Genomic DNA, 13,458 nt, shown 5'->3' on the forward strand with positions numbered 1-13,458 from the left:
TTAGATTCGAGTAAATATGGTACATCTTGCAGGAGCGTGTATTCAGACTTCAGTGCCCTTGATGTTAATACAGTAGTACAGTGGGATCTGCAACCAAATTTTGAAGTGTGAAGTGCGCGCGCGCGCACACACACACACACACAGGTCAACATCTCATGTTCCCTAGTTCATTTCTCCATTGGGCTATTATTTGAGAGTGGTGTCTTTTTTTAAAAAGGATCCCCCCTCCCCCAAAAATTCATTTTTAATTTTGTACACCTGCAAACCTGGGAATCTCCCATGCTCAGTGCTACCTTTCTCTTCTGCATGGGTGGTGCTGTTCTGGCTATGTAAGAAACACAGCACTTGCTGCTCCCATCCTGGAAACAAAGGAAATTGCTATCCAAAGGAATGGGTGTGGCTATGCAGATGAGGATCTGCTCAATTCCCAGCTGTTGCCCTGGAGTTCTATGGAGCACAGTAAACAGACTGCAAGGGATGCGGGTGGTGCTGTGGTCTAAACCACAGAGCCTTAGGGCTTGCTGATCAGAAGGCCGGTGGTTCAAATCCCCTCAACGGGGTGAGCTTCCGTTGTTCAGTCCCTGCTCCTGCCAACCTAGCAGTTTGAAAGCACGTCAAAGTGCAAGTAGATAAATAGGTACCACTCCGGCGGGAAGGCAAACTGTTTCTGTGCGCTGCTCTGGTTCGCCAGAAGCAGCTTAGTCATGCTGGCCACATGACCAGGAAGCTGTATAATGGCTCCCTCGGCCAGTAAAGCGAGATGAGCACCGCAACCCCAGAGTCATCCATGACTGGACTTAACGGTCAGGGGTCCCTTTACCTTTACCTAAGCAGACTGCAACTTGAGGTTCTTGCAATTTATGAGCCCTTCCACCGTAACTACAGGCATTTTGCTAGTTCTGCCCCCCCCCAAAAAGTGGCTTATGGAAGCACCAATTAGGTACCCAGTTTTGGATTGGCAACCCAATCCTAAGATCTATGTATGCACCAGGGTCACCCTTTCCCCTACTTCTACTCTCAACTAGGGTTTCTGCTTCCCAAGCACATTTTTTAAAAACCCACACACTTCCCTTCAGGCAAGGGTGGTTGTGTGACAAACACAGGGGTGTGTAGCTCTCTGTGGTGGCGAGTGAATACAGGAGCTGGTGGGGTGATGGGCAGGGCAACTAAATGGGAAGCAGAGCCAGGCAGCCACTGAAGGAAGAGCCTTTTCTGGCTTTCTCCCCAAATATAAGCAGAGCATCAGTTTAAGACCCAGCTACTGAAGAGAACAGTTGGACACCTGGAAATTTCACAGTTCCAGGAGCCAGCATCAAACAGCTAGTTATACCTGTGGCTTTTGAATTCTAGGGAGACAGAGGGAGGATATTACAGGGAGTCGAATGAAATGAAGTGAATGAACCTGACTCTCTGGGGGTCAGGACTGCTGTGTTCTAGCTCTGGAAGTCATTGGTTTTCCATTGGTGGTCCATACAGTGGTACCTTGGGTTACAGACGCTTCAGGTTACAGACTCCACTAACCCAGAAATAGTACCTCAGGTGAAGAACTTTACCTCAGGATGAGAACAGAAATCATGCTGGCGGCGCAGCAGCAGCGGGAGGCCCCATTAGCTAAAGTAGTGCTTCAGCTTAAGAACAGTTTCAGGTTAAGAATGGACCTCCGGAAAGAATTAAGTTCTTAATCTGAGGTAACACTGTACTTCTGAGGTAGCGAGCCTGTGTTTGGCCTGGCCTCCTTCAGACAATAGCTGGGGGATCACAGAAGTTGGTGCTTCCAGGGTGGGATGAGGGAATTGCTTCATATAGGTCCATGGGCATAGCCAGATTTCATGTTGTGGGGGGCAGGCTTCATGTTGTGGGGGGACAGAACCTCAGTCAGTTAAGCATTTATTTATTTATTTTTACTTGATTTAGGGGTGGCAGCTGCCCTCTGCCTCCCCCTCCGGGCTATGCCCATGTATAGGTCGCAGCCACATTTAACACACATGCCTCCCCCCCCCCAGGAATCCTGGGAACTATAGTTTGTTATGGGCACTAGGAATTGCAGCTATGTGAGAGTTAAACTGCAGTTTCTAGGATTCTTTGGGGAATAACCATGCACTTTAAATGTGTGTTGTGGATAGGTGGTCAGCGAAAGATAGCATATCCTGAAGAAGGCTAGATTTGGGCAAGTCATGTGCTCTACCACTGAGTGATCAGCCTCTCCCCAGACATGCTGTCGGAGGTGCCCTAACTTGAGACCTTTTGTATGTTAGATGGGTTGCTCCAGCAGAGAGCCATGGCCCTTCCCTTAAGACACAGGAAAACAGAAGCTGCCTTAAGCTGAATTGGGCTAATGATATTGCCTCAGTATAGTCTACACCAGGCTTCCTTAACCTCAGCCCTCCAGATGTTTTTGGCCTACAACCCTAGCTAGCAGGACCAGTGGTCAGAGATGATGGGAATTGTAGTCTCAAAACATCTGGAGGGCCAAGGTTGAGGAAGCCTGGTCTACACTGACTGGCAGCAGCTCTCCAGGGTATCAGGCAGGGGTCTTTCCAGCTCTACCTGGGAGATGCCACTGCAGATTGAACCTGGATCCTTCTGCATGCAAAGTAGGCTCTGCCACTGAAGCAATGGTTCTTAAGAAACACATCTCAGCTTTGCCAGTACGCTGTGTTAGCACCGCAAACACATTGAAACACCTCCCACATTTACTGAAGTGGCATTTGCAGCTTTGCCTTTGCAAGTCACAAATGAACTGACACCTCCACCCCACCCCTAAACAGATGAGGATTTAACCTCCAGAATTCAGAAAGGGAGAGACCCAGGGTTTGCTTCATTCTTCATTTTGTTTATGAATTGTTTCCCATAAAGCATCCATAAAAACATCAAAAATGAAAGCATACCCCCCCAAAAAATGTCCCCAAGGCCAATACAGAAACAAATTGTGGGGGAGGACTTCTGAACTATTAGTGTGTGTGTTTTTAGTGGGATTCAATCCCATGCTGGCAAATTTAGGTTGTGCAATTAGAGATGCTTTGGAGCTGCTCTTATGCATCAACCTTTTTTGTGCAATAGAACAGACTTTTTGCCATAAGGAAAGTAATGGGGGAAGGCACAGCAAAGTGGGGGAATGGTACTTGCTTTGGCACAACTTCATCTTACATCCCTGCAAACAAATCAGAACGAACACTCACTAAATAGCCAACATTGTCTAACTTCCCTACAAACAAATAAGGATGAATTCTCAGTAAACAGGTTATCTGGAATCACCCTAGGATTTTTAATTTTTTTTAACCTCCACTTAAAAGGCTTCCTTTTTTACACGCATCATGTTAATTTCATCTTGAATGCATATATATAGTTAATCCACAGACAGGAAGTGTCCTGGTGGCTCTTTGCATATCACCAACCTTCAGCATTACATTTCAGGGGCTCTTTGCAGAAAGAGGTTGCTGGCATGGTCTGCGAGCTGAAACTTGGAGACAATGTTGACTGAAAAAGCACCTGTCTGACTTTTTCATTTGCTTGGCAGTAACGCACGTCAGATGCTGGGTGAGGGCAGAGGCTGTGTAGGGCAGTTCAATACCCCCTTGACAACGGTCTCTAAATGCCGGCCAATTGCACTCATCTTGGCAGACTTAGCACAGGGGGGGAAAGGCTTTCAATAAACTCATCAAGGTCATTGCTGGTGCAGCAGGAACAAGCTCTTGTTGTCAGTGCATAAGTACTGAAAAGGAAACAAACTGAAGTTGCAGCAAAGCTGTACCTCGGGAGATGGAGAATTTATTTTATTTCTTAGCTCAAGGGTCACATTCCTTTTTGTTACAACTTTTAGGGGAGAGGGGGCACATGGCCATGGTGAGTGGACACAGAGGCAAAAGTTGGTGGAGCAACGAAAGTGAATCTCTACACACACTGAACATGTACCCTTCTCCATCCTACATCCAGACAAACACGAGGCATGATGAGAGTTCAAGAACATATTTCAAGCCAGGGAAGAAAATATGTCCTGAGCCAGTTCAAAGCAGAACTATTGAGGGCTGTGGCTTGGGGAAGATCCCAAGGGCCAGGTAGATAGTTCTGGATGGGAACATTTGGCCCACCCACATCTAAGGTTCCTCATCCCTGCCCTACCTCTTCAGTCCATTTTTTTTTTGGGGGGGGGGGAGATGTGGCTAGTGATTGTGCTGGGACTGTTATGTGCCTGGAAGAACAGCCCTCCACACTAGAAGCTCTTTCAGACCATATGCACATGGGGGGTGGTTCTCAGCAGATCAAGGGGTGGAGCCTAGTGAGGTAACAGTGGAGGCTAGTGACATCTGGTGACAATGGCACTTGGTGGGTCAGGGGTGGAGCCTGTTGGGATGAAAAAGACGCAAATGCCAAGCTACAACCCTTTTCAAGGCAATGGGCATTTCCCTTAAAATGCAAATAGCAGCTCCAGGGAGAAGATTTAGGAACATAGCTGCCTTAAATAGACCATTTAGCTTGGTATTGACTGGCAGTGGCTTTCCAGTGTTTCAGACAGAGAGCATTCCCAATCTGGCCTGGGGCTGCTGCGGATTGAACATGGGACCTTCTGCATGCAAACCATATGCTCTACCACTGAACTACGTCCCTTTCCTTAAGGCACAGGAACAATAAATGCTGCCTTATATTTAATTAGATCATTGGCCCATCTAGCTCTATAGTCGGCACTGGTTGGCAGAGGTTCTCCAGGGTTTCAGATGGGAGACAGTCATACCTAGAAATGGACTGAAGCAGGGACCACTGCCACTGAGCCATGGGCCCTCTTACTGTGGTAGAGGTGAAGGTGTTAAGCACTCCTCGTGGTTCTGGGACTGCTCAGGCTCCCCCCTGGCTGCAATTTTCATAACATAAAACAGCCACACTGATTGCATCCGTAAATTAACTTCTCATCTATTTTGGGCCCAATATTTTTTACTTCTCCCCTTCCAGAGACAGAGATTAAAAACTCTGAAATGCCAGAGAATTGCCAACCCTTCTTTGGAAAGTCGAGGGAGATAAAGAAGAAAAGCTATAGCTGCTGCTCCAACAAGCCGAGCAGAAACTCCCGGGTTTTTAATCTCCCATTTTTGGCTGTGGTTTCTGATACTCCGCTCACTCGTTTTTCCCAGGGGCCCACATTTCATCTGGATCTGCTCACGAGGAGGGCGGCTGCTGCCTCGCCTCTGATGATAGCAATACTTTGCTCGCCTTCACTTCCCCATTGAGAACAAAGCAGCAATCATGCTAACTAAACGATGCCATTCGGATAAGATCTCTATGAAGACAGCCTTGGCTCTGTCTTCCTGATGCAGCGGGCTGCGTTGGACGCCTTCTGCTGCCTCCCCACCCTGGAGGGCCCAGTTGCAAAAAGAAACTGGAGTAATTCCAGGTGTCTGTAGCAATCTCACTTTAGGCAGAGGCTGAGGCAGAGTTACAAGCTTCTTCTTTCTGCCATGATGCCAGTGCTACTGGTGCCTGTTGGGATTGGTAGGGCAGAAGGCAGGGACCCCAACTGTAGGGGGTACCAGAGCCAATGATAGGAGGAGCCAGAGCCAATCAGAGGCTGAGCCAACTAATTCTAGTTTTGCTCCCATCCTCCTCCTCCCTGCTGAGTTCTGCAAGGGGCAACATTGAGACTAAGGAAGAGGAAGATTGGGCATCCAGTTCCACCCACTGGATTGGATGCAAGTAGGAAGGCAGACAGGTGGACGCTGGCTGAGGGCAAACTAAGGTTGGTGGGGCAGTGCCCCAATTGCCCAAATATAGCAGCCTCCACTGCAACACACTGAGTAAAACCTTGCCTTAGTTTTCATTCTCCACTGACCTAAAAAGCCCAGGGAGGAGCGCAGAAGATGTGAAGCTGCTCTTTGAAAGCCAGCACATTCATGTGGTCACGACAAGTTATACTTTGCTTACCACGGCAGGTGAACCAAGTCAGTCAATAGTTCACTCAACCATGTGTTTATCCAGTGAATGCAAAGTTGCCTCTCCAGATTTACTCAGGCCTACCCATGTATGGATTTTAGGCAGGAATGTGCATGAACTGATTTTCTGATGACCACTTGTACATGTGTACATAGGGCCTAAATGCATATGTAACATCCGGTGGCGGAGCTTCATGCTCCGGCACCGGGGATGGAGAGCAAGCGGGGCCATGGCTGGCGCACATCCTGTGGGGGCGGGGCGCCCAGCACGGGGTGTGTGTATGTGCAGCCACGATGGCACCCCACTGGGATCGTGCTGCCGGGGGCGGTGTGTCCCCCCCGCCCCTATCTTCCTCCGACAGTGGTAACATCCACAGCAGTCGCTAGTAAGCTGCAGAGTCCTAAACGGTCACTGACCAGCTCTCAAATTGTTGAAATATACATCTAAAATTACAAAGTTACCCAAGTGAGAGATGAGAGATGGCAGCCAAAGCATGGCATGATTTGAAAAAAAGTTTCCTTTACCAGGAAACATTTACATGCACGTTCATTTGGCACTTTTTTGTATGCTGTAAACTTTCTTTTGTGTACATATATTTCTATTTTTCTACTTGGATTTTTGTTAACGTTTCACTTGCTGAATTTTTGGTTGATGCATAGAAGTTAAAGGGGCAGCGACAAACCTCAGGCCTGGCAGTTGAATGTGCACCACCCCCACCCCTGATCTCTCTACTTGACCCTCAGTATTTCCCCAAAGCCTCACACTCTCTCCAGCCACATCACTGATTAGTCTTTGTTCCACACACTCCCTGAATGTTTTTTGCCTGCCTGGAATGTGTCCCTGAACTCTGATCATGCCTCTTGCTTGCCTGGATGGAAGACAGAGAGGGGCTTGTGGGGGCGTGTGTGGAGTCCAGTTTACTACAGAAAGGTAAATTTTACGTGTGTTGTTTCTGGCCCCACCAACCTCTGGCATGTGGCCCATGGAAAGTTGGTCAAAAGGAAATGTGGCCCTAGGGCTGAATAGGGCTCCTTGCCCTCCTTGCATTGAAGGCATAGAAGCAGAACCCAAAGCTACATTGGCAACTGTAGGCAGAGGAGCAGAAAGGAAGCTGTGAAGGAACATCAGCTGAAGACAGAGGTGCCATTTCAGAGTAGCTGCTAAGCATCTGAGAAGGAGCCAATCCCTAATCCAAATCCTTGCAACAATAGGATGGCTTTAGGCAACTCAAACCACCCTCCCAACCTCAGGCCCACCTCATCTCCAATATGGGGATAATAACAGAGACCTACCTTTTAAGATTGCTGTAAGCATTGCAGCAAGGTAATGTATGAGAAGTGCTTTCAACATTCAAAAGTACAATATGCATAAATGTTAAGCATCACAATGAAATCAATAATGCGTTTTTTTAAAGCATAATGGTGATGATTTACTAAACAGTTTGGGGCATGTGTTGGAATCTTGAAGACGACTAGAGCTTATTCAATCTTTCTTCCAAGCCTTAGAAGGCTGGGGTTAATAATAATAATAATAATAATAATAATAATAATAATAATAACCACCTCAACACAGGCAAGTAGTGGTATCTTTTATTGGCTCAACTTCTGTTGGCATAGGAATTTGCAAATGTTAAAGTTACACAGAAGATTTCACCAGGCAGTATTGTTCCACTGGTAGCTTTTCACCTACCCAGCAAGCAAGGCCATTTACTAAGGCAAACATTTTTAGTAACTCCAACAGGAAGAGATTTGTGGCATTCCACATCAATCACTGAACTCTTCAAAACAGTTTAAGAAAATCACACGCTGCTGTAATGTTCCAAGGATACAGCAGTTCTGCTCAATCTATTGTCTTTTGTAATAACCAAGGCTATAGATTCTGCCAAAAAATCCCCCTGCCCATCACCTACTGCGAAAAGGACAGGAGGCTTAACACTGAAAGGTTGGACAGTGTGAATGTGCTGGTATTTTAAAACATAAAAATGTCAACTTTCTCTCCCCTACTTCGTATGGAAAATGTCTGGATGCCTCCTAGATAAAAGGGTGTTGTGTTTAGGACATTCTTCTCATTACTTCAACCTAACCTTTCCCCTTCCTTTTCAACCTGTTGCTTCTGTCAGCAGATACAGTGAGCCATCTTTTCCTTCACTCTTCTTTTCCCATATTCACTTAAGAATATGTGGAAGCCACCAGTGTGAGCCTCTACCCTTCATCCTAACCTTCATATTCTCTTGATTAAAGGCATCAGTTCATTCAGAAAGACTTTCTAGAAGTGGTGCTGTCAGGGCAGAAATTGGGAGACCTAATTTTCAGTAGAACGTGCTCCAAATGCACACCTCTGAAGCAATATACATTCATCACAGCTAAAATGATGGAGGCTCTGATGGACCATTCAAGCTTAAGAGTCTAAAATTCCGCAACTGCATCATTATCTCCTACGCCTCTGCCTCCTGGATTTGTTTTGCTAAACCATCCCTGAAACTTGCCTCCTTTCAATATTCTTCTGCAAAAAAGGATTGCACCTTCCAGTTGTCTCTTGGCCATCAGGTCTACCTCATGAGCAGCTGCCCAGCTAGCTAGCTAGCTACCAGATGTAGGCTGGGTTATTTATTTATAGCCCTCCTTCTCCCATGAGTTCAAGGTGAATTACTGGCCAGGGACAGAAAGGTTTCAGTCTGGCACCTCCTTCTAGCACTAACAGTGGAACCAAACTCCAGTTTCTGTGGAAGCCTCCATCTTATCTTTCAAAACTCTTTGCTGTCTTACCAGTTGAAGGGGGTTATACTAGTGAGTCCAACAGTCCAGGATAGACCAAGATGCCCCAAAGGTTGGTTCCCTGTCTCCAAAGAAGTACCGTGATATCCTTTCCAACTCATCCCCAAAGGACCGCCAGGAATTGGATGGAATTGACCTGTGTCCTGTTATGTTCCGTGCTGAGCTTCCATGATGACCTGCCGCCTGAAGAAGCGGATGGCTGAGAGGGTACCAAAGTTTGCTAGCAACACTGGAAGAGGAGGAAAAAGAAGATGCATCCATAGTGCAGATGGATGTATCAAAGAAAGACGGGTTGTTATGCAAATCGTTTCCTTGTCTTCTTAGAATGCATGCACTGAAAGCACTATTATACCACTTTAACAGTCATGGATTTCCCAAAGGATCCTGGGAAATGTAGTTTGTTAAAGGTGCTGAGAGTTCCCCTCACACAGCTATACATACCAGAGATCGCGGGGAAGAATCACAGCAAAAGTTAACCCTAAGGTTTGAATCCAATGCTTGTCCTACTCTGAATAGACCCATTGAAGTTAATGACCATGCCTAACTTAGGTCCATTAATTTCAATATCCTTTCTTGAGACCATTGTTTGTTTGTTTGTTTTTTGCTGTAAGGACAGAGGAACAAAAGAAGCTGCAACTAGTCTATATACCCTAGTGTTATCTACACTGACTGGCAGCTGCTCTCCAGGTTTTCTGACAGAGTTCGCTCCCAGCCTTACCTGGAGATGCCAGGCACTAAAGTTGGGGCCTTCTGCATACAAAGCAGATGTTCTACCACTGAGCTGCCAGGCAGATGCTCTACCACTGAGCTATGGCCAGTGGCACACTCTACCTGGCCTGCTGGCTCTACTGAGCCTCTGGGTAAACCAACAGTCCCGCTTGCTGCTTCTCACCTTGAAAACCTCTCTTTTAATAAAATGCCAACATCTGGGCTGTGCCTAAATGGTTGCCCTCACCTTTTACAGGAGCATAGGAAGCTGTGTTATATCAAATTATACCATTGGTCCATCTAGCTCAGTATTGTCTACACTGAGTGGCAGCATCTCTCCAGGGCTTCAGACATGGAGTCTCTTCCAGCCCTACCTGGATATGCCAAGGACTGAACCTGTGACCTTCTGCAAAGCAGGTGCTCTAACCACCAAGCTACAGCCCTTTCCCACCAGCCTCAAAGGATGTGACTTTCTCCCCAGTTACCTGATCATCACCCAGCCCAAGCTCAGGCACAAGTTCAGCCACCTATCTCCCCATCTGCAGTTACCCAGCTCTGCACGCCCTGCACTAGGTGGAGTCATTATCTTCTCCCTTCCTCAGCCATCCCATATTGCCTAATAATGCCTTAAAGTCCTGGGGCTTAATTTTGACAGAGCACAGAATGTGTGTGGGGAGACTCTTGTTTCCAGCCATAGACAAGCAACCCTACTTCCCACCCACCCCATTTCTTGGTCAGGATTCCAGAGCCAGTGGAGAAGGGAAAACGAGAAGTAGTCATCTTTAAGCATAAGGAGGAATTAATTCAAATGAACTTGTGAGTTTGAAGGATGCACCTTCCAAGGAGGTTGCCCATTGTGCCTCTGTATGATGTAACACTCTGCCTTTGTCTCCTTCCAATCAGCCTCTAGGGAGGACAGGCGACTCTGACATTTATTTTCACTGGATAGGCCCAGAAAAAGCAATCCATCCCAATGCAGTGAGACAACAGACCTAGAGGAGCATTGCCATTGTGCCTCTGTAAGAGCCACTGCTCTGTGCCCTCTGCCTTCTAATCACTGTGATCTACCCCCTTCTTTACAGGAAGTGCTGTTGGGTTGTTCAATCACACCCAAATGATTGAATTCAGCAGAACTATCCCATCTCTGAGGAGGCTGCCCCCTGCATTTCTGTATGAGTTACTTCTCTGGGCTGTCCTGTTTTGAATCAGGAGGCTCATTCAGGCCTGTGGCTACCGGAGAAAGTCACAGGTAATTCTGTGGGCAGGTAATTCTTATCTTTACGCACTCTAAAAATGAAGTTTCCTTCAGGTGTTAAGAATGAAGATTGCCTCCCTTTCTGATGAGGGGAACAACTGGTTTAGAATAAAACGTTGGGCCATTAAGGAAGGAGAAGGGGAGAGTAAAAAATGGTTAAAGAAAAAAGGGGGGGGACATCTCTCGGCATTAGTTCTGCTCTGTTCCAGAGCGGAACCAGTATGTTAACATTCCTGGCCTATCTCTGAGGCTTAAATCCACCCCCTCTCCAAATCCGCTAGGAGTTGTGCTTCTCCCACACAAAGCCCTTGGATACATTACCGATCTTCCAAGCATCCGGGGCCTGCAGATCAGAGCTCTTCACAGCCCACGAAGCAAACGCCATAAAGCCCAAGCACATGTCTCTTTGTGTAAAAACCGGCTGGAGGGGTCTTTCTGTGGCGGGGGAGAAGAAGAAGAACCAATACGGATGTTTCTCCTGGAAATGTTTATCCAGGAATCCTAGCGCATTGCCTCCCCCTATCACACTGGTACCATGAACAATTCAACTTTAAAGCATAAAGGCTTTTGACCTTTCAAATCCCTGCATGCTTTGCCTTTGATCCTCACAAAGGATTTTTCTTCTTTAGAAAAAAACAAATCCCCAGACTTTGGCATGATGGTGATAGCAGTGGTGATTATACAGTATTTGGACCAGCTTCACAGCTGTCCTTCAACCTGGGGTTTCCATTCCACCTCAGTGATTTTCAAATGGTGCCTTTGGGAATGCCTATCAGTGAGAACTGTGCAACTGGAATACAAGGACTCCAGATGTTGTTGTACTACAACGCCCATTATTCCCAGCCAGCATGGCCAAAGGCCAGGGATGATAGGCACTGTAGTCCAGCAACTTCTGGAGAGCACTGCGTTGGTTGTTCTTTCTATAATGTCTTTAAATTCTCAGGAGTCCATTGCTTTCCATGACCCTTTCTTCCTCTTTTACCTTCTTCCTCCTTTACTTCCACCTGCCCTAATCTTGCAGCCTGTTCCTTTTGCTTGTGAACAAATTCAATTGCCACACAGGGATCACACTGTATGGAATGCAGTGCTGTATCTCCCTTGTCTATAACCCCACGCAGAGACGCAACAGGGAATCTCCTTTCTGGAGGGTGCTCCCAGCTCCCAGGCACCTTTAGTCCAGGGATAAGGGACCTGTGGCCCTCCAGATGTTGCTAGGCTACAACCCCCATCACCCCTGACTATTAGCTATGCTGGCTGGGGCAGAATTGACCTGGAGCACAATAACATCTGGTTTACTCATCCCTACAATAAATGAAAAAAAGCAAAGTCATAAAGCAAGTCTGAAAAATCTGAGAAAAAGAGGGAAGTAGTGGAATAACTACAGTGTGGTGAATGTGTCATGTGATTCATAAGAGAGTCAGCAGGACTAGTAAGCCAACCCTAATGTGCTCCCCCCCCCCCCGCGCTTAACCTTGGACATTGGTTTACTCAGCTTCCACTGAAAAGAATCTTGCAAGAGAGTGCATTGTGTGTATATAATCAATATCCACCCCATCCAGACAAAGCACGTTTATATGGCATTTTAAAGGTCATGGCTTCCTCCCAAAGAACTGCAGTTTACCCCTCACAGAGCTACAATTCCCATCACCCTTAACAAACGACAGTTCTCGGGATTCTTTGGGGTAAGCCCTGTGCTTTAAACGTACTTTACATTTATGGTCAGAGTAATGCCTGGCTAGCTTTCAAGCAAATAGATCAGAGATCTGAGTTCTAATCTTACCCATCCACTCCTTGCACTCTTTCTGTCTGTCTCCTGCAGAAGACCAAATGTCGCAATAATGCTCAATCTGCTTTGAGGCTCAGGACAAAGAACGACTTTCGAACATTCCAAGGTCAGTCTTTGTTTTACTTCTGAGAGGAGCTACTTTCAATCAGTTATGGGTGCTTGCTGATGACCCTTGAGCGCTTTTGGAGCACTGTTTTCCTTTGGGGATACAGGACCTCTCGACGGCCCAAGGTTGCAAGTCCAGTTTCAATGCACTCTTAGGTTGGGAGTGACTCACCAGGGCTTATTTCTGAGTAAATATGCCTGAGACAGGGCTGCAAAGGTTTTAACCTCCAGGGTGTGTTGTAAAAAATGTTAACAACAGTGTCTTACAGCACTCTAATGAATTTATGATGGCATAAGCTTCCGTAGGCTAGAGTTCACTCCATCAGACGCAGCCGACTCTCTAGTCCTCAAATGTTTGTGCCATTGTAAATTTGTTGGTCTTTAAGGTGCTGCAATATTCTTTTACTCTTTTCTCTGCAAGTGGTAAAACTCTCTGTGGGTTGATCTATTCTAGGTCATCAATTAAGGACAGCTGGCTGATTAGTCACCACCAAGGCAAGAGGGCTTTATTCAAATAATGAGGTCACCATTTGGTTGAGTATATGAAATATTGATAAGGTTGATGTATATATGCGTGTGTGCATCTGTCTATCATCTATCTATATCTATCTATCATCTATCTATCTATCTATCTATCTATCTATCTATCTATCTATCTTCCCGTTTGTAAGGAATTTACATCTCCGCAGGAAAGTTATTTCATGTGCATCCACTATAACAGCCACAATTTAGCTGCTCTTGAACCCACAGCACAAAAGCGTTTGCCATACTTGTTTCCAAATGTTCTCATACGTTGGGCATGGCATGGTGCCTCTGGGTATGTGTGCTGATGCCTTTTCACTTTAAAAAGAATGAAACCAACTTATGTTTTGAATAGAATGGACCTAAGGACAGAGGGCCTCTGAGGACAT

At 46.4% G+C, this 13,458-nt stretch overlaps 1 protein-coding gene across 3 annotated transcripts in view; it reads right to left on the reverse strand.

The window, feature by feature from the left end:
* Positions 1–7,487: 7,487 nt before the first annotated feature.
* PERM1 (PPARGC1 and ESRR induced regulator, muscle 1) overlaps positions 7,488–13,458 on the reverse strand; it is a 69,466-nt gene continuing 63,495 nt past the window's right edge. For all 3 annotated transcript variants that reach the window (XM_083513005.1, XM_083513006.1, XM_083513004.1), the window contains exons 3-4: positions 10,978–11,091; positions 7,488–8,922 (exon numbers count right to left, since the gene is read on the reverse strand). In XM_083513005.1, coding sequence (XP_083369131.1) covers positions 8,840–8,922; positions 10,978–11,091 — 197 coding nt within the window. In that variant the 3' untranslated portion in view covers positions 7,488–8,839. The remainder of the gene's footprint in view (positions 8,923–10,977; positions 11,092–13,458) is intronic.

This window comes from Podarcis liolepis (assembly GCF_965112155.1).
Source record: "Podarcis liolepis genome assembly, chromosome: 7".
NCBI classification, from domain to species: Eukaryota; Metazoa; Chordata; class Lepidosauria; order Squamata; family Lacertidae; genus Podarcis; species Podarcis liolepis.